This window comes from Achroia grisella, unplaced genomic scaffold, assembly GCF_030625045.1.
Source record: "Achroia grisella isolate CSIRO2021 unplaced genomic scaffold, CSIRO_AGI_Agris_v1 utg215, whole genome shotgun sequence".
Lineage (NCBI taxonomy): Eukaryota > Metazoa > Arthropoda > Insecta > Lepidoptera > Pyralidae > Achroia > Achroia grisella.
The window spans coordinates 1805843-1830161 of NW_026712713.1; the positions used below are offsets into that span (position 1 = coordinate 1805843).

The 24319-nt window shown below is 31.2% G+C and overlaps 1 protein-coding gene and 1 long non-coding RNA gene across 2 annotated transcripts; one reads left to right on the forward strand and one right to left on the reverse strand.

Moving 5' to 3' along the window:
* Positions 1-385: 385 nt before the first annotated feature.
* LOC131842245 (uncharacterized) lies at positions 386-5902 on the reverse strand. Its single transcript, XR_009357484.1, has 3 exons — positions 5826-5902; positions 5580-5723; positions 386-707 (listed from the first exon to the last, which is right to left on the reverse strand). It is a non-coding gene; the product is annotated as an uncharacterized LOC131842245 (long non-coding RNA).
* A 1778-nt stretch (positions 5903-7680) lies between these two features.
* LOC131842243 (probable cytochrome P450 49a1) lies at positions 7681-24257 on the forward strand. Its single transcript, XM_059190785.1, has 12 exons — positions 7681-7789; positions 8669-8851; positions 14105-14270; positions 16957-17046; positions 17635-17751; positions 18246-18322; positions 18565-18760; positions 20507-20654; positions 21362-21525; positions 22010-22088; positions 22922-23125; positions 24106-24257. The coding sequence occupies exons 1-12, from the start codon at positions 7681-7683 to the stop codon at positions 24211-24213; spliced, it is 1641 nt and encodes a 546-aa protein (XP_059046768.1). The 3' UTR covers positions 24214-24257.
* Positions 24258-24319: the final 62 nt, after the last annotated feature.

A 24319-nucleotide genomic window follows, 5' to 3' on the forward strand; every position in this document is an offset into this window, starting at 1 on the left:
ATTTATTTAATTGCCAAGATGCACTTAATAATAATAGCCAAGTATGTAATCATATTAAATATGGACATGTTCATGTTAGACAGTTTCACTTTTACAGATTGTCGGGACCGTTAATCATTAAGTACGAAGCACTTTCGATCTCGTTCATCTGATTATCTACAATGGTTGTAACAGAACGTTGCGCTTCCTAGGGACTGTTCATGTTTCCATTGTTAAATTAACGTATTGCTTTTATTAAAATTTTTAAGTAGAATAAAAAATGCTTGCTAATATAGCTGGCAATGGCAGAATCTATTAAATGCTTAAAATAACTTACCAATCTTTCCTGTATAGCGTGTATTTATCACAAACTTACTGGTAAAACAAAAACATAAAATTGTATATAAATAACATGTGTCTATAAGTAAATATTACAAACAGAGGTCTGTCGCCAAAACTTACCACAGAGTAGTAACTAAATATTTGGATTATTTACCGAAGGAACTAAACAAAGTCGTCTGCATGGGAATCTCAATGTCATCTATTTTATGCGTTAATCAGCTTGCTTTGTAGGCAGTATCTCGCTTAGAACGGTGAAAGATATGGCCGTGAAATTACTGGATACAGAGATGAGTTCTCCAGAGCAGTGGCAACCGTAAGATATCACGAGCTCCACACGACGACGGCAATGGCGGTTGCCATTTTCTATAAGGTTGGTCATAGTTTATCTGTAATTGCAGTTACATAAAAAAAGTAAACAAATAGTAGGAAAGACTGTTAATTTAATAAACAAATTATGTATTCAAACAGTAAAAATTCAATAATAATTAAAATTATTGTCTGTTTGCGAGCAAATCTCGAATAATAAACTTATTCTTTTTTTATCTATTAGATTAATTTCATGGATGTTAGTCAGTTAATATTTACATTGTTTTTGTATTGGTATAACTTGTTCCTGATATTATAATAATTACTTTATTATGGTATGTATGGTACCTATATTATTAAATTAATTAATTCCCGTATGCAAATAAATGTTCTCGTTTTGAGAGTCATTGGAAACGCGTCCGCAGAAAGTCACTAGTAAGGCTTATTCTATACGTTCAAAGGCGGCGTTCAGTTTGTCTGTTCCGCGCTAGTAGTAAACACCGAAATTGTCTGACACTGTGACTGTGCAAAATATTTGTGCAAAATTTGGTATACTGTGATCTGTGATTGCAGTTAGTGACTTAAAAGGTATAATATTTTTTATTTAATTTCGCTGATCTCGTACATGACTTATTAAGTTTTTTTTATAATTATTATTTGCATAATTAAAAATGGTATATAATCAGACTATTATCAATATAAATTTATTATTAATATACATATACAATATTATTAACGAAATATAATGAATATTATATTATATTATAATGAATTATATTAATGTATTTTGTATAATGTACGACAATCTTTAATTGTAATTCTTCTACATAACGATCATTACGTTCAGAAAAATATTTTTTTTATAGTCATAGTTATTTTATTCATAATACGTACAAAAATACAACGTGACGGAACAAATATGTAAATTCATAAAACATAGTCTATACTATAATAATTTTTGTTAAGTAACCATAACATTAATTTATTTTTGAAAAGTGATGTACCTTCGTAGCGTTTTCTGTATAATTTTAGTTTCTATTTCCCGGATTTGATTTTGCGGTCAATGTAAAATAAAAAAAATATAGTAGCATATGAATGTGCTAGGCATAATCTAGGATAGCTAGTTATCATATAGATATCAGATTAAAATTCATAATATTATTGTTTGGTACTTGAAATATGCTCGAGTATAATGTAAGCGTTATAGTGTGTGATTGTACTTCGTATTTTCCGCATTTGATTCTATTTGCCCAATTGACCAATTTAAAATTCATAATTTTATTTTTTGGTACCTGAAATTAGTTTCAAGTTTACTGTAATTTTACAAGTTTTTGTATTTGTTAATTTAACATTTGTGTGATGTCTATCACACTTTTCGAATTTCCATTGTACATAGTATGTCCGTTGACTATGTCAACAGACATACTATGTTTGCATAAACAAAGACAGACAAAATTATGGGTTATTGATAAATGGTAAAGATATTCTGGATAGTGTTGTTATCGTGTCAGGACCGATATGTTGTGGCTTATGAATTACTTAGTAAGACAACAGTTTAACCTGGATTTAAGGATATTTTTCTGCATTTTATAGTAGTCATACAACTCATTTCATGATCTGTGCTGGAGTTTTTTTAATATTCATAGTTATGTTAAAATCGCTTATCGTATGGACTATGTGGCTCTAAAACTCTCTTCCTCACTATCTATGTGACAAAATAGACAACATGACTTGCAATGGAACACAAACATCTTTCAGTATAGAACATTAAATTGTATGTAAATATTTGGACTTGAATAAGTTTAATGAAATGTGTGGGTTTCACAATGACACACAATACAACGCCATATAGTACCAAGCTAAGGAGAGCTTGTATTGTAGGTACTAAATAGCGGATTAAATACTTATTGTTTTTTATTACATGCATAATAGATATATACCACTACCGTAGTATAAAAAAATAAATAATCATACTCATGAAGACAAATATTTATATTGTACGAGGGATCGAACCCGCGACCATCGGAAAATAAGGCGGATATTTCAATCTTGATTACTATAGCATCATATAAAAGTTAATTAACGATGACGTTTAACTCTCCACTTTATTTCCGTAATGTATCTTCCATATGTAGTGTTAGGAACACTACATATATAGTTGTTGCAAACTTTATCATTGAAAATTTAAAATTAAAGGTACGGTAAAGCTGTGTGGTAATATATAAAGTAAAAATATGCTACATACAAATTCATACAATGAAATGAAGTTCGTTGTTAAAAATTAGGAATCATCAAAAATTAAAAATCAATTATGCGTCAATGAACATCGCCAGACATAGTTGTCGAAAGAAACATGTTTCTGAGGTCACCAAGGAGGCGCGGAATCAATGTCATTAAAATGTGTATATATGTATATTATACATAGATACGTATTTGTACAATAACGAGAATAACGGCTAATTAAAAAAAATGTTATGAAAAATTGTATATTTATGTTTCTAACTGATATACTATCAAAAAAAAAAACTAAAATTGTTCGACTATAGATAAATAATCAGGGAGTAACATACACTACGTTACTCCCTGATTAGGTATTTATCTATTCCAAGCCGATAGAACCAATGCTTAGCTACTCGAGAATATTTTAAACATTGAATATTTTTAACAATAAATCGTTTTAATTTCATATTATTCAGTTTCAATGAAACAAACTTTCAGTGCGTTAAACGAACTTATTTCCAATTTTAACGAACACTTAAGTAAGTTAATGTGTATGCTAACCATAGTGTACCTAGATAATTATTCATCACATTATAGCATGCGACTGTATTAAAAAACCGGATGGCATAATATAAAAATGAAACCGGTTATAACTGGAAAATGCAAACCAATGAAAAAATGTAAATTAGATAATTTAATTAATAATATATTCATATTGACCTCTCTGTTCTCCATCTATGTCCTTTTTGTAGCATTGATTAAGTTTCACATTTTGAAAATATTTTCTCCTAAATAAGTATATCCCTAAAGAGATTCTTTAGGGATATAATTAAAAAATGACTTACTTCTACCTCGGGATAATATCCACGACATCAAAAAAATACTGGAAAAGAACATCTATGTACATTACTTCTAATATACTTTATATAAGCAATATTTCATATTGAAGTCTGAAATATTGCTTATATGAAGCATATTACGCGTAAAAAAAATTTTATATATATGCGCTACATTTTGTAAAAAATACAATAATTTCTTAGTAGACTTAATATTTGTAATTGACATCTTGTTATCGTGTTTTGTATTATATGTTCTGTATGTATGTTCTTTTATAACTTCATAACTTCGTTATTGGCATTGGCATTGATAGGTTATGTAATGACACGTCATAGTATGGGCATCTATTGCCGATGTCAGAACATCTGTTTATAACAGTGAACTTCATTGATTTTACTAGTGAAATCAGTGAATTTCATTGATTTCACTAGTAAATTCAGTGAATTTCATTGATTACACTCATATTTTACCTTAAAAAAGATATTAATTAATACTTCTTCTGTAGTTTTAGAAGATATGTAATATGTGTTGTAGTTGAAATAAATGTCAAAATTAATAACATAAATGACTGTAATTTCGAGTAGTGACTCCATTTTGTTTTAAACATATTAACATATTAACATATAAATTAAGATAATTATCTACTATAATTATGAAATAATTCATAATTAATTGTGTTTCTAAAATAAGGTATCTAATTAGGGTTGTTATAGTATGATATATATTCTGCGTATTTTCTATACTTAGCTTATGTTTGTGAAACAGTTTTAGGTGCATAATTAAGATATGAGTTCTTAAAATAGTTTTTTATTTAAGAGAAACCTAAGCGCTTACCTAGTTGTCTTATGACGCATATATATATATTGTTAATTAGGTATACTTAACAATATACATATTGTAGTGTATATTTGTTCATACAGTAAGTTTAAAATATTCCAGCGTATAATTTTAACTGTATTTGAATATAAAATAATAGAAAAATATTGTCAATATCTTACTGACCTAATTATTTATATTTTTTTGGTTGGATTTTGTTTGGTTATCGAGAAAGTTAATTCTGGAACGTTTGCAGTGATTTGAAAAGATGACTATGTCCTGTCATTGGGTATTATTTTGTAATTGTATATGGAAGTAAAACGTACTAAATAAACTATTTGACTATTGAATAGATAATACAAGTGCAATGACTAGTTAACTTGTCACCTGTTAGATGAGTTATGTTTAAATATAAACATACGGTCCAGCTGATGATAAATGGTTACCGTAGAGTCCATAGAAGCCTGAAACACTAGAGTTGTCACGTGTGCATTGTTGACCCTTAAGAAACCTTGATATATACTAGACTAACAAAGTTATAATCACAGGGCTGAAACTGGGACTGGGAATAGGCAGGTATAAATATCATAATAACTACTTGTTGATTGGCTACATTGTTTCAATCTCTGCACACGATATTTCTTACTAATATTATAAACGCGAAAGTTTGTGAGTATGTATGGATGGATAAATTTATGGATGTTTGTGACTCTCACAGAAGCTACTGAACGAATTTCGATGATACTTTATAGTAATATAACTTATACATCATCAGTAACACATAGGCTACAATTTTAAAAATTATATGATGTAAATTAGGCGAAATAATATGATAAATGTCAGGTAAGTGCGATGCAGATGAAGGTGCGCGGGTTTACTATTCAGAGTAATAAAGTAATACTTATTTTAAGAGAAAAGTAATCACTTTCATAAACTATAACTATCACATTATGTAAATTATAACTACTGTAAGTACTCTTATTATCGTATCATCATTACGTCGCTATATTTTTTAGATGGACATAAATGAACATGTTATGACATTTCACTATGTGGTTGTACAAAATTGCGGGCATTACCTAATAATGACTTCTTCGTGTCACGCTATGGTGACTTGTATTTCAATTTCTCTCTTCTTTGATGGAGGTTAACACTAACTAGTAGATTGAAAAATATTGCAGATGATATCATTAGTTCATTGGTGCATTCAATAGTAACCGTTACTAAAATAAAATACAAAAGATAATAAATAATAAGTACACTATTTTTCTTTTAAAAAGTAATAAAAATCTCTATAAGAACGTGCTAAACAGAGAATGCCATACCACTAAAATGACCAGCAGGATCACCCTCAGAGAGAATCTGTCACTTGATCACTGATCTGACTGATTGTCGCTAATCTGACAAACATCAGAATTTTCAATTATTAATATTACCAAAAAAAAGTAGATATATATAGTTATCAGCATGCTTTGCAGTGAGTGTAATTTTTTTTGTAATATTTAATAATATATAATATTTCACCTAGTTTTAAGATTTATAATTATCAAATATACCCCTTGCAATTATCTCTGTATAGAAACAGTAAGCTTTTTTAAATGTCGCATCAGAGAATATAGTTTTAATGACATAACGTCGAAAATTTAATAATTAACCTACTAGAATCTCATTAGGGTTTGGTAGGGGTTATTTGAATATTTGACATTTATTATAATATTGATTATCTTGATTTCGACTTATACCGGTTCTACAAGAAATATTTGGGGTTTTCTACATAAAAATTATTTACATAGAAAATATTCGAAGGACTGTTATAACTGTAGTATTAGATTTGGAACGTCTAATGCAACTGGGTAGACCGTTCGGTGGCGTGGTGATGCCTTGCAACGGCATGCGTAACCACGCTATATAATAGCTTGATACATCTAATATATTGTATAGCAAGGGTGGGAAGGAATTAGTAAGTAATGGAAGCTAGAAGCTTATTGTTAGGTCAATCTTCACGCGGTTCCTCTTGAAAACCATCGTAGAAAATTCTTAGTAATTTCGCCATGATGGGCTAATTGTACTGACTTCACATTCATCCTCCAATGGTTCGCCACCATCATTTACCGTTATGCAGGTGCATGTTCTTTATTACCCACCGAAAAAATACCTTCAGTGTGACGATTCTTTACCATGCGCTCGTGATTGTAAGAAATTATTTCGCATCTACCGTCAGGTCTACCCACTACGTCTCAAATATTTTTATGAAAACATAACAAGTACTTAAAAAATTTGCATAACATTTGATTTATTTTTATTCTATATTTTTTGTTGCTTAAAGTAATAATTCTATTTATAGACAATATGGGCAAAGGAAGGCCTATCTCTAATAGTTAGTTATATAATATTATCTCAATAGTAATATTATCTTATCTGTGCTAATGCTAGTGGCTAACATCAGTGCAACTTACAATAAAAAAAATACTGAATCTAATTAATTTAATTCTGATACCATACAAATGTATTTCAAGGAAAAGAATGACGTAAACATTTTTATAGTTCTTTTGTCAATGTTGATAAATTAGCAGCTAACATTGTATTTCTCACTTAGGTGGCAACTATAATACAAATACAAATACGAATATACGGATGTTCTTGATTGTTTAATATTTTATTATTATATATGTCTAGTTTGTATTTTTCTATTGAGGGGGTTAGGGCTCTAGTAAGGTAGTTTAGACCTGTAACCACGACCTACGGAGATCCATTGGTCAGGCTCGTTACGAACAAGTATAGAAGGATACTTTTACGAGCGAAGTTATTTATCTCCTTAGGATGTGTACTTTCCAAAGGAGATAATTAGATTTGATTTATGCATGAGTGGTATGACTACAGCCACATAGGTGTTTCCTGTTCAATTTGTCAGAATCTGCAAATCTTTGTTAAGCACAGAGCTAAGTTTACCTCTAATTTGTAATTGTAGTGATTATTAAAATATCTTAATAAAACGTGAGTACCTATAATATTCATAAAAACAATTTTGAAGGGTATTTTAAGGATATTAGCCGACTTTTTGCTATATAAATTCGTTTCGAATGAGTTCGACAACAAACATTGTGGATTTTTATATAAAATTGTGACACATCGAGTTACGTTCTATCTTTTTTCGCAGAAACATCGGATAGTAATAAAATTATGCGGGGCGGGATCAGTGTAGTAAAATGGCCGCTACAGTATCTACCTGCCCGCCATTTGTCAACAACAGTTCAGTGTCGTCAGGCTGCTGAACCAGGCATCGATATTGGTAGGTATCTAAACTAGGAACCTGATAGATTGGTACCAGACAAACATTTTGCGTGCCTCTAAATTTCGTGCATTCAGTCAATATAATCAATTTGTGGATACAAATTTTATTATATGTACCTTCACTAAATATTATTATTGTGTTCATAACTAGAATAGAATAGAAAATCATTTATTCAAATAAACTTACATTGAAGCACTTTTGAATAGTCATAACATCTTTTTTTTAATCTACCGCTCGTTCGGAATGCTGTCTCATCACAAGAAGAACAAGCAAGAAACTTGTGTGTTGCTCTTTTAAATAATTTATTCTTACTTACAATTTAAGTTTAAGTGTGTGAATACAAACCACCGATTAGCACTAATTCAATGAAATAATAAAATAGAAAAAATATTCAATATACAAAAACTGGTTAAACAATTAATAACTGTTATGTTTATCGGGTCTTTATTTATACCATAAAAATATTACATTATGCTTTTCTAATATATAGTGCCGTTACTAATTGAATTAATTATTTGAGACCATAGATTTTTTTAAATATTATAAAGCTTTATGATATACCTATCACAATATACTTTATCTGTATCATCAAGATGATACTGGTTATGATCTTATGGGACATCATAAGCGTAGTCAACAATTTGTATTGCTTTTACGAGTGATAACAACTACGACAATATAAACAATTTATAATATTAAATGTGTCGCAGTATCACTATATTCTTTCCTTTATTTTCCCGGTTTTTAAACATAACTCGTTATAATAAATACAATATACTCTTTAAAAGTGTCTATATTAAAATTTTAATAGTGATTATTTTTATTCCATTCTATTCTGTAGGTATTGAAGGAAAATAATTTTAAATAAATTATCAGGTTCAAACAAATTGCCATTGGGATCTTGTCCGATTCATGGCCACCGTGCACGGTCCACGCATGCCGCTCTGGACACGGCCGTATTCGAGAATGTGGCGCCTTCTGTGAAGTCATGGGAGGAGGTTCCGGGGCCAAAGCCACTGCCGTTACTGGGGAATACCTGGCGTTTTATACCCTATATTGGTAAGTGGCTAATTAATTAATTCTTACTAATACTATAAACACGACAGTTTGATGTATGGATGTTTGTTATTCTTTCACGGAAAATCTAGTCCATACATTTGAATGAAACTTTATAATAAACCTTATACATAACAATAATACATAGGCTATATAATTTATAAAGATATTGTGTGAATTGTTCAAAACATGAAGATAGGTCAAGTAAGCATTGCACAAAATTCTGCCATCTGCTCGAGCTATTTTGACGTGCGTCTGTTACGCATTCACGACTGAACAGTACAGCCAATTCTAATAATTTTGGTATAAAGATAGATAGACCTTGGAGAAATAAGCTACTACTACTACGAAGATATACTAATCCTGCGCATACAAAGTTGCAGGTACCAGTTAGTCCATAATACTTAAGTATATAGGAGATCGTCTTGAACTAGTGGTTCACTACTTTGAACGACTTTATAAAGAGAGATCATAAGCTCAAATCTGGCCCATACCAAATAAACATATTTTATATATTTTAAAAATAACGCTGCTTTATGGCGACTGATAGCTTGTTATGGTTGTTCTGAAAGAAGAAACATAAAATTCAGATAATATGAAATCAAACGTGACCTATTTAGGTAAAACTGTGGTAAAATTAAACAATACATACAATGGTAAGTTTCATGGCTACCATCATACGGATTACGTAAGTGTAATTCAACGGTGCGGCAAAATTGCGTCATTTCTTATTATGTCTATCTGTCACACGTTAAGTTATACTTAAACTGTGGTATACGCCGACATCATAGCTGAAAAAAGATTTTTTGATTTTATTTAGATGAATTTAAACATCTAAAAGTCTAAGATTTGATAAGATCTATGTTCAAGTTACAAGTGTAATATTGTAAACAATAACTTCAGAATAATATTAGTAAATATACTCGTATGTCACTCTGACACTATGTATAACTTTGTCATTAGTGACCAAATACGTTGACGAAATAAGGATGGCATCTATTATATTAATATTACAGCAAAATCATTGGGTGCATGATAAGAGCCTCCTCGTGGTGCACATGGACATAGCTAGACACGGTAACATAGTGTTTAAGTTGGCCAATATTTTCACCACAATAGTAACCCAAATCGCTAACCCTACCATGCATGTGATTTCAATTAACATTGGGGGATTCTCACAAAACAAATCCATTCTCGTGGGAGATTTGTGCTTTATCCCTTTCTGTCCAGCGTTGCACTAAGCAAGACCTGAACAAGGCCACCGATTATGCTATTGTTGTTGCCAAGTTCTGGTCGAAACATATTTAGGTTTTACCATTGATTCGAAAGAAGCAGAAAAGCAAAATTGTTTTTGTACCTGTATTGTATTTTATCTGTATATTGTATTTTGTTGACTGACCAACATGATTTGTGTATCTACTTTTTTATTTTTGTTGTTAATATTACTTTAATAATAATATTGCCTTTTAAATTTGATGTCTAAAACCGTTGTCGTCATATTCACAATTTTGAATTCTATTAATTGTCATTTCGGAACCTGTTTGGCGCTTTATTGATGTAATTGGAATGGCAATCAAACTGGCGACTGGCCCATCTGATTTTAAGTGGTAACAGTTGCATATATACACGAACGGATATCACGTTATCATATGATGTTAGTGATATCATTCATGCGTTGCTATTCCGGAAGATTAAGATCTCATGCCTCTTATGCTGTAATTTCACTGCCTAATCTAATCTAATCCTACAACTAAAACATCTTACAAAGCTAGCTGTTTGAAGACAAAAAAGAGTTCGTAAAATTGAAAATATGAATATAATAAAGTATTAGTGCTGTTTAGGTTATTTCTTCACGCTTATTAATCTGACATAATAATGTATTCTACAATACAAAACACAAAATAGCTTTAAATAATTTCATACTGCAATTTGTAGTACAATGACGTTCTGATGTAATTTTTTTGTTATTACAAAACTTTTGTATTTCTAAGTAGAACAAGGTTTCATTTTGAAATTACTGCACCTTCTGTTTTGAGTAGATAATGATGATGAACCTTGGTCATGTAACATTTTTTATTAAGATTTATAAAACCTTTTTACACTATATCTGTCCTTACATTCGAGAAGTTTGACTGTTTATTTAAAAGATACTTATTACTGAAGTAGCTATTGAATTAATGAATTACGTATGTGTACATTAGGTATTACGAATGGGCTTTAAGGCTTGTGGTCAGTGGGTGCAACACTTGATCACAGTCCATGTATTCCAAGATCGGATCTTAGTTCAAGTCAGTCAGTTTTGAAAATATTGCAAAAATATACAGAGCGGGTTATCAATTGGAATGTATTTTATGTGTGTGTAATTATTATGTGATTCTGGCAACGTTAAATTGATTCTAAAAAAATAAAAAAAATAATAATAATTGTATACATATATATATATATAAACTTCTGTAACCAATATCGCGTGCCGTGGCAACCAGTAATTAAGTCAACACTATATACCTGAACTCTTCGCAAGTTATAATAATTGTAACCTCATAGTGTATGTCTTGTTGGTAGCTCAAATAAATAAATAAATAAATAAATAAATTCTAATGATTCTATTTCTATATTGACAATATTTACTTGTATAATGATTTTTATATACATTTTATAATATTTTCATTTACAAATGAATAATTAACTTTTTTATGAGAAACATATTCTTAAACTATTGAAATCTTGGATTACATTAAAATATATTCGATTACTTACTTATTAGTAATTATTTGCATGCTTGTATAATATATCTAAAATATAAAATAAATTCTGATTTAAATAAATAATTTTATTACATCAGAATAAATAAATTAATATAAAACAGTCAATTAAAATTTTCATTTCTACATTGTAATTGGTTAATTTTTGAAAAATCACGAACCCGGATATCTATGTAGATTTTATTATACAATTTGCAAAATGCCAAATCTAAGGCCGATTAGACGGTATTGTATAATAGATAACATTTCTTAATAAGGTCTACACTGAAGGTCTCCTAAAGATGTTTTTGAAAATCTTAAGACATATATAACCTACACAGGAACTATAGAATTATAGGACAAATTTATATACAAGTTCTTTCACACGACTTCAATCTCGAGACAGTGATTGAGCGGGATAAGATAATCTGTGTATTTAACTAGTCAAAAAATCACATAATTAAAGTTAAGCGTGAAAGCCTTAGAAACAAAGAAACAAATTTTCTCCTTCATAATCAATAATCACAGAAAATAGCGAGTAATTTTTTTTTCTATGGTAGTGTTTTTCAATTTTGTGTATTGACATCATAAATAAATAATATTTAAATTAAATACATAGTTAGTATTATTAATCATACAGGTCAATTTATATAGCTTCATCTTGTCTTAAACATAGCACAGCTTCTACTTGTAGTACTCGATTTTAATAATATAGATATTTTTTGTAAATATATACATACCAGATATAAAAAAAAACCAGACAAATAAAAACAGTCATAGCGATAAATACAAATGTTTGTGTCATGCGAGGAAGCGCAGGTTCGCTTCCTCGCACGATACAAACACAATTTGTAGACCACCGATAGAAAGGCGGTGCGCTGAAACTACAGATGCCGTCAAATATTAGTATCATGCAAACACGTGGTTAAATGGCCTAGTTCAGAACGTGCACTGAGTTCGTATCGTGCAGTGCATGCAATGCACTTCCTTTTTTATACAATGTTGAAACGATTGGCAGCACGTGAATAGGGTGACAGTGTTTATTTTATGCACAGGGACGAAATAAAATCATTTTTATTTATTTATCCTTTATTGCACTATCTAAAATATACGTACAATTGGCGAGTTTAATGCCATAAGGCATTCTCTACCAGCTAACCATTGGGCAAAAACACAATGCGGTTGAATGGCAGTAATGGGAAAAGACATATGGAATATAATATTAAATTTAAATAAAACTAAACTTTATTTATACGCATAATTTCATATAAATACGATTAATAAATGTTTGCGAGGGTTTGTCTCACTATTAAAATTGTCAAATACTAGCTGTGTCCGCGGTTTTACCCCCATGGAATATGTGTTATTGTATACGTATATTATTGTAAAGTTTCAATAACATCTGAAAAGTTTTACCACTTTCCACCATGATGACTCTTACATTAGGAATGGGTTATTGCTGACAAAAAATTTATTACACAAATATTTATACCTTCGTAGAATCATTATTAAAATATGAACATAACTACTTATTGTATGATAAAAAGAATTTAAAGATAGGTGAGAAGAATATACAACTACTAATTTGATATTGTCACTTGATCTAGTGTGTGCAAGTGATAATGATATGGTAAATGATATGGTAAAAATGCAGTGAACATGGTCACAATAGTGACAACTATGTTGCTATAGCTAACTCTCACTTAGGAAATGTCTAGTGTTTCATACCAACTTCCCGGTGATTGCGTAATATTAATTACTCCGTTAAATGGTAATTAAATACTGTAAAAATAACCAGTTAATGATGATCGTATCAAGCTTCATTATGTTTCGATTCCTCGTTTTGGAGATGGAAAAATATAGATTTGAAGGAATGACTTTTTTTATAGGGGTTTTGGGTTATTGTTAGGTGCCAAGACATGTCACACTACGACTTGCATAGATCTATCGTGTTCGTCCTTTTTCAAAGTGCTACCTGTGAGGGAAAGGAATGACTTTATAAAAAAGGCATATTTATGAAAAAAACAATGTGTTTCTGACGATTTTTTATACTACGTGCGCTACTTCCCAAGGGTGTATAAGAACATTAATTTTCCTGTTATACTTCGCTAAATATAACATTTACTTAAATTCTATTATTACAAATCCATCCATTTCCATTCATTGTGATCTACCCATGTTTAATACTTTATCACGTAAAAACTACTGAATGAATTTGAAGAAAAATTGGTACAGAGATAGATAATATCTGAGATTACCACATTAAGCTGGTAGCACCGAAGTCTTGCCCTCGAGAATTTAGCTAGTCTTACTAATTTTATAAACTCAACAGACGCGTGAGTATGGATGGATATATAGATGGACGGATGTTTGTTACTCTTTCACGCAGAAACTGAACAGATTTTCATGAACATTTACAGTAATATACATCAGAATAACACATAGGTTATAAATTTCACACAGGTGAAATCGCGGGTACAGCTAGCGGAATAATAAAACAGAGAAAATATTTCAGGTGGATATTCAGTGGAACATGTAGACAAAGTATGTTTATCTCTGCGAGAACAATATGGGAATTGCGTGAAGATCGGCGGGCTGTTGGGAAGACCTGATATGCTGTTTGTTTTCGATGCTTGGGAGGTTGAGAGAGTCTTCAGAGGAGAGGACACGACACCACACAGGTATTTATATAATAATGAATCTTAAGAAGTATTGTATAATATATATACCGCCCTCGGTTGTCTAGCGGTTTAGCACACCGCTTCAATTCTGATAGTCGCGGGTTCGATTCCTCGCACGATATAAACATTTATATTCATGAGTATGATTGTTTGTATCGGTCTCGGTGTTTTCTATTTATATTATGCATGTATTTACAAAAAAAAGTGTTAACTATTTATATCAGTTGTCTTGTACCCATAACACAAGCTCTGCTTAACGTAGACTTAGAGCTGGCAATAAAGATATTAAAGTTACTACAGGTGTTTTTACCAGAGGTAAACTTCCATGGTCATGAAGTATACAATAAATTTAATTACAAAAACAATGTATTTATATATATATCAGTTGTCTTGTACCCATAACACAAGCTCGGCTTACCGTGGGATTAGATGGCGCTGTGTTTATTGTCCAGGTTTATTTATTTATTATTTATCTGTAGACAGAGTAATTTCTTTTCTAAGTGTATTTATATCATAAATATCAGGTTAATACAAATGTACGAGCAATCAAGTACAGCATTCAACCTTCTCTTCCACTCTCGTTATAAGTTAGTTGTATTTTATTATATATAATATTAATCTAATATTTAAAGATAGCAAAGATGGTTAGAGAAATTTCGGCATATACTTTGCTTTAAATTATATAATAGGTATATTAATATCACAAAGATAGGAAGAGAGCGGATTTAATATGAGGAAACTAAACTCTGCAACTATTGCATCTTTTCATATATAAACACAAGTCATAAAGTTATGAGCTCCCGCGCAAAGTCGGGGCAGGCCACTAGTACAACTGAAAGTTGCATTCTACAATGTAAATGTGAAAAGAAAACAAATACACATATTTTAATAAACATTAATATTTTCATTGAATTCATCCATGCTTTTTTATTGTCATTACGTTTATAGTGTCAGCCGGTTTTCGTCATAAGGCCATAGTGGGCGTGGTATGAAGAAGAAATACATCAATATTAATAGCTTGTTTAAATAAAAAGACAATATCTCATATTTAAAGGTCGCATTTATGGTCATATTTATAATATTTTATGCCATCCATTGTCTTGTTCATGTGTATGGATTATGGTTATTAATTTACCACTTACTATCAAGGCCTTATTATATAATATCACGTCGTTGCTAACAATTGTCATTTGAAGATCAAAATGTACTGTATTGCTTTTTTATATTGTTCATATAGGTGTCGTAGGGAGAGTGGGTAGTTAGATTTTTTTTTATTAATTTCATTTGTTTTTCTGTTGTGTTTAATTTCTCATTGGACGATGATATTAACTACTTCAGCCGCGATTTGATAAGGCAAAAGTTTTAATTGTTTAATGTGTTCCTCTGGAGGGGATAAGGGTTGTTGGTAATGGGGAGTAGCGGTCTCATTCCAGTCAATTGTTGTCCTTTACGTACTTCCCTGGAAGTCATATGGTGACTTTGCCGGGATGGCCTAACTCACTTGACTTCATGTTACGCAACCCCACCTACTACCGTTAGGCGCATACTCTATTCCATTACCAGCCATTAAAAAATGTCCATAAATTAAACAAATAATAATAATATCCCAGGACAATTCACACAGCGCCATCTAGACCCAAGTTAAGCTACCTAGAGCTTCTATGTCTATGACTACTAGACAACTGATTTGAATACAAAGATTATTTTGTAAATACATACATATTATACATAGAAAACCAGACAGATACAAACAATCATACTCATACTAATACAAAGATTTGAAACTTGCAAGGAATTGAACCCGCGACCATCGGAAGTAAGTGCTAAACCGCTAGACCACCGAGGCCGTCAAATACATTAAAGCAAATATTTATATTTTAATCTGTTACAATTGATAATTGTGATTGTGTGTTTATTAATGAAGGAGTAGGACGAGAAGACAACAGAAAGATACCCCAAACCCCTTAAAAATGACTGCTACAAGATTAGTCTTCATTCATGTGTTTAATTAACATGATGCTAATAAAAAACTTCTGGTACACTTGTAAATTCGGATCTGTGGTCGAGTCAATTATAGAACTTTTCTAATTTCACTTTTGTACGGGTGTACCGAGTTGTGGTTCTTGTATCTAGCAAGCAAGCGTGTTTGTTAGCTTTCAACATATTATGTATAATTCTTTATAATGTTACTATGGGAATAAATATATAAACTATATACAGGTAGGTACAACCGTATTTTATATAAAAAAAAGAAAATTTTTAATTACTAGTTGATAAGTAATCGGGCATAATTACACATATAAGTCTCAAATATGGCACTGTACTAATGATGACTGGTAGAAAACTGCGCAATGTGTTAAATCTGTCTAATGAGCTTTTGCCTTGAGTATGAGCATAATTTACACCTATTTTGTTTTGTCTGTTATAGTAAGTAGATATTTATGATAACATATATTTTGGATGTTTTATATACATTTTTTTTTGATGTTTTTAGATAAATGGGGCAAGGATAAGTGTATATACACTTATTAATTTATCTCATGAAACCATCTTGTTAAAGAAGTAAAATTTTAAAATTTCTTGTACCTGTAATTATACCTGCCTAGTAATACATCACAGTGGTATCAGAAACTATTTAAGATGATGATCTCTGACGATATTATAAATTCCTCATGTCCCTTTACAGGCCTTCAATGCCATCGTTAAATTACTACAAGCATAAATTGCGACGGGACTTTTTTGGTGCTGAAGATAATTGCGCCGGTGTTATTGCAGTGTAAGTTATTCACTTACTTATTATTTGTTTTCTTATTTATTCATTAATTACCTAACATTTTTATATAATAAACCTATATTCTGTTCCTTTTCAAATTCTATGTATGAGTATATATCAAATATTATGATTTTTATAACTATGTACAAGAATGTAAAGAAATGCTATGTTTTCGTCTTTCGTGATTTTTTTACTTCATTCGGAAATCTTCTTTCGGGTGCATTCGTCGTACTGCGGATCAAGGATGAAGTCGAAACAAAATACCCGTTATGTTATGTAAAATTTTAAAAAACAAATATGAACATGATCGTTAAAAAAAGTAATGATATTACCTAATAAGGTGTCACAGGTTACTATCAGTGTGTTATGTATTCTAAAAAATAGATTATATTAGTTTAGTTATTTTTTTTAAATTGCTATATATTTTTACTTATCGTCGCATGACTGCTTTAAACATTTACTTTCATACTAACCACATTATAACCTTATTGTGCAGAATAATAACGCTATGTATTATTAATAATATAATTCCGAAGTGAAGTACTGATATATAATTTATATAGTAATAATTATATTAAATAAAATTTACAGTCATGGAGATGCATGGTCTGCATTTAGAACCAAAGTATCGAGGGTTGCATTGAGTGCAGGCGCAGCGGCACAGTATACGGAACCTGTGGCCGAAGTAGCTGATTCATTTGTCAATAGGTAAGTTAAAAGTATCAATATACATATATATTTTAATGAAATAAGTACAATTAATAACTTTAAAGGTATCACAATTATTGTCCCAGATAGGATGCTCAGCACTATCAATTGTCGATGCTGAACCCGATACTTGACATGCTTTCAATTTGTTGGCTATATTTGATTTCAACCCAGCATGAGACGAGCCTAGAACATCTTTCAGCATTCAGTTCTGTTTGTTACCGATGTTACTATCACTGGAGACTTAGAAAGATACGTAAATTAACATCTAAAAATTTATTACCATCGGACAGATTCAAACTCAAGAAAACCACAATACTAGTAAAAAACTGAGCTACGACACTCAACTCAATAAAAGACAAACAGTGGACAGATCAATTGCGAGCTCTAAACAGTAAATCTATTTTAATTTGTAATTGCAATCTTTTAAAGTTAGTATTTTATGTAAAATAACAATAAAATTAAATTTTGTCAACCATGATTATCTTTTGCAGGTTACGTAAAATTAGAAATGAGAATCAGGAGACCCCTGATGACTTTTTGAATGAAGTTCATAAATGGTCTTTGGAATGTAAGTGTTTTTTATATCTTCTCTAATATCAATTATTTTATAATACTAACGACCCCAGACTATTCAAACAGTGCCAACCTAAGCAGAGCTTGTGTTATGAGTACTAGACTACTGATACAATTAAATAAATACATTGTTTTTGTAATTACATTTTATTGTACCTATACTTCATATACTTCATGACCATGGAAGTTTACCTCTGGTAAAAACGCCTGTAGTGACTTTAATATCTTTATTGCCAGCTCTAAGTCTCATCGCATTGGATACACGTCTGGGCTGTTTCGACGCCTGCGAAGGTTCAGAGAGTCAACGTTTGATTGATGCTGTGAACTCATTCTTCCTCTGTGTGGGTGAATTAGAACTAAGAACGCCTTGGTGGAGGATTTACCCCACCGCAATGTTTAAGAGATACGTTGCCGCTCTTGATACTATCCTCAGGTAAGAATCAAAATGTTAGAATATGATGTACCTATCCAATTAAAATAATTACAGATGCCAAATACAATATTGATGAGAGTTAATCGGATGAAACTAGCGTCCCTATCCTGTTATGTTATTTACATCAATTACTAAAAGTGATACTCAAGTGTTAATACTAAATGATAAATTTTCATTTATGTACCTGGAATGGTCAACATATGGCAAGTCGTAACGGTTGTTATATACATGAACAGTATGAAGTAAATCAATATACGTATATATGGCATCCGTGATATACTTATGCGTTGCCATTTCGGAGTACTTTGATGTTATACCTCCATATTACATCCTCGAATTTAAATGCTTTTTTTTCCTGTGTAAATCTCAAATTTCAATAGCAGTACATCTTACAAAGGAATTAAAGGATCTGCTTCGCGGCTGAATTAAGTGAATTAGAGGTACTCATCAGACGACTTTTTACAAAATCCATTTCGGCACATTTCGGTATTTAAAATACTTATTCTATGAAAGAAACAAAATCTCAACAGAAAGAAAAACTTTCATTATTCATAAATTGTGATAAATAGAGGCCTTGATATTGGTGAATATAAACTAGTTATGTAACACGAAACATATTTTGTTGTTATGTGAACAGGTTTCGAACCGGTTTTCGGTTCAGTGAAGGCATGTATTTGATGATCTAATGTGTGACAGGAGTGTGTGAAATGTAAATTGCTGTGGTATAACAATCATACTAATTTACCCAACTTCATAAGAAGTCGTCTGCGTTGTCTTAGTGTTACTTCTATTAGCCACTATTTAGCTTATGTTAGGTACTTTGTTAGATGTGTTTCGATTAAGGGGTATAGATTAAAGGAGACAAGAGGCATGGAATTTTAGTCCTTTGGAATGGTTACGTATGAATGAATGTATCTCGGAATTAATGAATATGATAACGTGATGTCCGTAAGGCTGATCATGTATATAGGCGACGGTTATTGTTTCCCATCAAGTGGGCCATACATATCTACAATAGATAGATACATAGTTACATACGATAGTAGATACGTTAATAGCGTTAATTCTTAAACATTAATAATTTTAATAAAATGTACAAAATCTTATTAATATTATAAACACGAAAGTTTGTAAGTATTAGTGCTAGTGAGACTGCGGGCACAGCTACTATCAATATATTTTTAATTGTTAGTAAGATGGATTTAATTCAGTATTCGACCTTCATCCTTCGTTGTGGAAAGTATAGTTTCCTTTACAATCGTTAGATTCTAGATTACGATATCCTTTCTGTTATATCCTGTTTGAGTAATATGGATGATTTAATACATTGTTATTATATCGTTGCCGAATATATTGCGCATTTTGAATTGAGTATCCAAACATTTGCTATCTCTTGTTTAATGGATATCTTTTGAGAATTAAATAATTTCGGTATTATACATTCAAGTAGGTAACCTGCCTTCTAACCTTTTGTGATATCCAACAGCTCTATATACATATGTAGTACAAAGAAATTTAATTTTACTGAATATCTCACCTGTCAGACAGTTGTTTACTCAGACCAGCTTTTATTCAATCTATCTCGGCGAAACTATCTTTTTGACGAAACTAACTAACTACTAACAGCGTCGAAATATCTAGGGCTTATAATATTTTAATTTAATAATTTTATTGTGTGTATACATTTGTTAGATGATCGAAGTTGATGTAACGTGTAAAAAGTGAACTGTAATATAATATGTGCAGTGTTACTCTAAACCACGTGGAGAGGGCGCTGAAGCAGCCTCGTAATACAGATGGCAGCAAGTCGTTACTACAGGACCTGGTCGACGCAGCCGGTGCGAGGGTAGCTGCCGTGACAGCTCTAGACATGTTCCTTGTGGGGATCGATACGGTAGGTATTCAGTACGGTTCATGTTATATATTTATTCATTTTTGTAACGTTATTAATATATACATAAGCATGGACAAAGGTGTTGTGTATGTACATCACATCTCGCCATCTAGTCCCAAGTTAATTAGGGCATGGAGACAACTAATAGAAATACTTAAGTAAATTTTAAGTAAAAGTACATATTTAATATTCCACTATTATACTTTTCTATGTACCTATAAAATACACAGACTAATAAAAGCAATCGTAGGTACCTACTTATGAAAAACTTGTTTACTTTGCATTGAACCCGCGGCCATCGGAAGTAAATGCGGTGAGTTAAACCACTAGACTCCCAAGGCGATTATACTTTCAGACAATTTGAAACATAATTAAACTATTTCTATTATAAAAACGAAGATATACTATATATTGTGTTCTTTAATACTTCTCCCCATACTGACGCGCTGAAGGCGTTCTTAATAAGTTATACTTAGAGATTTACTATGCTAATGCCTTTGTTGTTGGTGAAATGATTGTTCAGCGTCAGGCGAATTGTATGTTTGTTATATAAAAGATATCTAGTACATATACTTATGTAAAAAAAGCTAGATTAAAATCTATTTTCGTTGTGTATTTCGTGTTAAAAAAATAGATGCATTCACAAAACGAATGCCTGATCAAAAATGATTAGCAAATTGTTAAATGTGTGATTTTGAATACTACAGACATCAAATGCAGTCGCCTCGACGTTATACCAACTGTCTTTGAGGCCACATGTCCAAGAGAAGCTTTATGAGGAAATTAGTGGGGTCCTGCAGGGTAGACCTATGAAAACTGGAGACGTTAATCAGATGCCTTATTTAAGGGCGTGTATCAAAGAAGTTTTAAGGTATGTAATTTTTTATGTACCTAATTAAATATTTTTAAATTATAAAGTCGTATGAAATTTGGATTGGATGTGTTCTTTCCATAAAAGCTGATAAATATAAGTAATTAGTATAGAAGTTGTATGGATAGTTAGATACTTCAGCCATCTCTCTGTAAGATATAAGTGCGAAAATCTCGTAGTCGTATGTAGTGTTTGGTATCAACTTAATTCACTTATAGAAGTGTCATTTGGCCATTTATGGCTGAAATCTTGATGAAGGAACCGTTCTTGAGGTTCTTTCGCCAATTTATTTTCTACATATATTATTACGATATTTGAATTTGGAATGTTTTTGCTTTATTTAATTAAGTATCTTAAATAAACGTTTTTTAATACGTTTTATTAGATACTTAACTTTAATATACCTTTGGTAGGGATAAAACGATCAATTGTTAATATTGTTTATGAGATATTTTTAATAAATCATCTGAAACTGATGTTGCAGGATGTATCCAGTTGTAATTGGTAATGGCAGGCAGTTAACAAAGGACACCGTTATTTGTGGTTATAATATACCAAAGGGTGTAAGTAAAATATATATATATATATATAAAGTGTTTTAGACATCTTTCATTGAAACCTAACAGGTACACTGCTATCGTAAAAAGTTGTGAAATCTTATGTAAGGCTAACTCGTTGATTTGCTTAAAGTAAATATGACTAAACATAGACTGAAAAAGATTGATATAGTAATATTTTAAAAAGGTAGTAGGTATTGTCAGGGCCGGCGCTGGCCGGTCCTCAGCGTCCGCATGCAATTTTTATCCTAGCGCGGTTAATGTCTCCGTATTTGTAGTTAAATAAGATTATTTATTATAATTTATTAGGTATTCTATAGATTCTATATTGTAATAAAATTATTTTATATATCCGAATCTCGTGATGCGCCTCCTTCGACAAGGCGCCCGCATGTTCCGCATGCGTTGCATGCCCGTTTCCGCCGGCCCTGGATATTGTGTTTGCTTCTTTTTAAACTAAAACCATACTTAATGTACTAATAGCATTTATTTTTATATGATATCTTAATAAAAATACGTTTACAATATAATTTTGTAATCAATAATTTTGTCCACTACTTAGGAATTGTTTTGATGTTCATTTTGTTAAAAACTCTATACAACTAATGCCATCTGTTGGTAATTATTAATTAAACGGCGCAATGTTGTTGAAGCGGCTATGCGATTTGGAAGTGAAAATATTTATTATAGTGTTTTTAAATTTCTAATAACAGTCAATGGCATGGTGAACAAAATATTTCGATGATTTAATGATTACATTAAAAAATTATAAACGTAAGCTTATAGGTAATAAAGTGATTACCGCTAAATGGCACTATATAACATTTTTAATATTTCAGACGCAAGTGATATTTCAACATTATGTCATGGGTAATACGGAAGAGTATTTCACTAACGCATCAGAATTCTGCCCTGAACGGTGGATACGGAGAACAGATGGACAGAACCATCATCCTTTCGCATCTCTGCCATTCGGTTTTGGAAAACGAATGTGTCTTGGTAGAAGATTTGCCGAATTAGAAATACACACTGTCATTTGTAAGGTAGTTAATTGATACTAATATTTATTTACTTCAACATTACTTTTTTTAATATTTGTATTTTTTTTATGTATGGACTAGTGCACCTGCCTGTGCTAACGGTTTACGCTGGCGGGCACCAGTGGAGGATGATAAGATGAGCAAGAGGTCAGGTCAGTGAACCCATCGTGATAAGTTCACCAAGAATTTATCATGATGGTCTCCAGGGGCAACCGCGTGGCGGGCAACCTGATATGGTACATTGATAGCAATAAGATCATCAGTCCATATTAATAACCCTTTTCCCCCCTGGTAGTACGTATTGTATATGCTTATATGCATATATCTATTCCCAGAGGACAAGACCGATGGTACTTAAAGAAACTTGGTGTGACAATTTATATTTCTCACTTACTCTCATGTGAAAGAAAAATTAGTAAACCAAAATTAATTTAAGAGACGCAGAGGTAGGCTCGCCCTCTGCCACGTTGGACTCAAATATACGCGGCTAGATGTATAGTATTGTACATTAGCCAGGACGTCGACAGCAACTGGAATAACTATCATGAAGATATGATTGATCATGACAATTGACCACAGCCATTAAAATCAAGGCTACCATCAATTCTGAATGTAGTTTATTGAGATTTAACAAGAAACTTGGCTAAAAAATCCTACTGATTACATCTAGACCCACGAGATTTTGACGAGAGAAAAAGAATTTAACATTATCCGTTTATATATATATATATTTTATCTAATGGTATAATTAGCTTCTTATATGTGTTGGTTATCTAACTCCGAAACGGCTTGACCAATTTCAATTGTTTTTCTGTAGGGTTTGAAATGTATTTTTTATTCCCCTCGGTGTCAACGCTGGCCCTAATTTTCTACTCACTAATTTTCTTTATATTTTATATAGCAATATTTGCCGTGTATTGTGTAAAATTATAGAAGTGTAGAAGGTATAGATAATAATAAAATTGTATATTATTCTTTTTCAGATTGTACAAGCCTTCAAAATGGAATATCACCATGAACCGTTGGAATACCACATTCATCCCATGTACACGCCAAACGGACCAATGAGGCTTAAACTTATTGAACGATAGGTCATAGTTTATATACATATATCGACATATTGTGATAAATTGTACGTAATTAATATCCGTTTGTTTAGAATAAAAATTATCACTTATGTATTTAATTACTAAATAC

Bases quoted from the DNA above. Each gene is read 5' to 3' on its own strand.
- LOC131842243 (XM_059190785.1), top strand. From the start codon at position 7,681: ATGCGGGGCGGGATCAGTGTAGTAAAATGGCCGCTACAGTATCTACCT. The intron at 17,752-18,245 runs GTAAGTTAAAAG...TATCTTTTGCAG, and splicing joins GCTGATTCATTTGTCAATAG to GTTACGTAAAATTAGAAATG. The intron at 18,323-18,564 runs GTAAGTGTTTTT...CTTTATTGCCAG, and splicing joins TCATAAATGGTCTTTGGAAT to CTCTAAGTCTCATCGCATTG.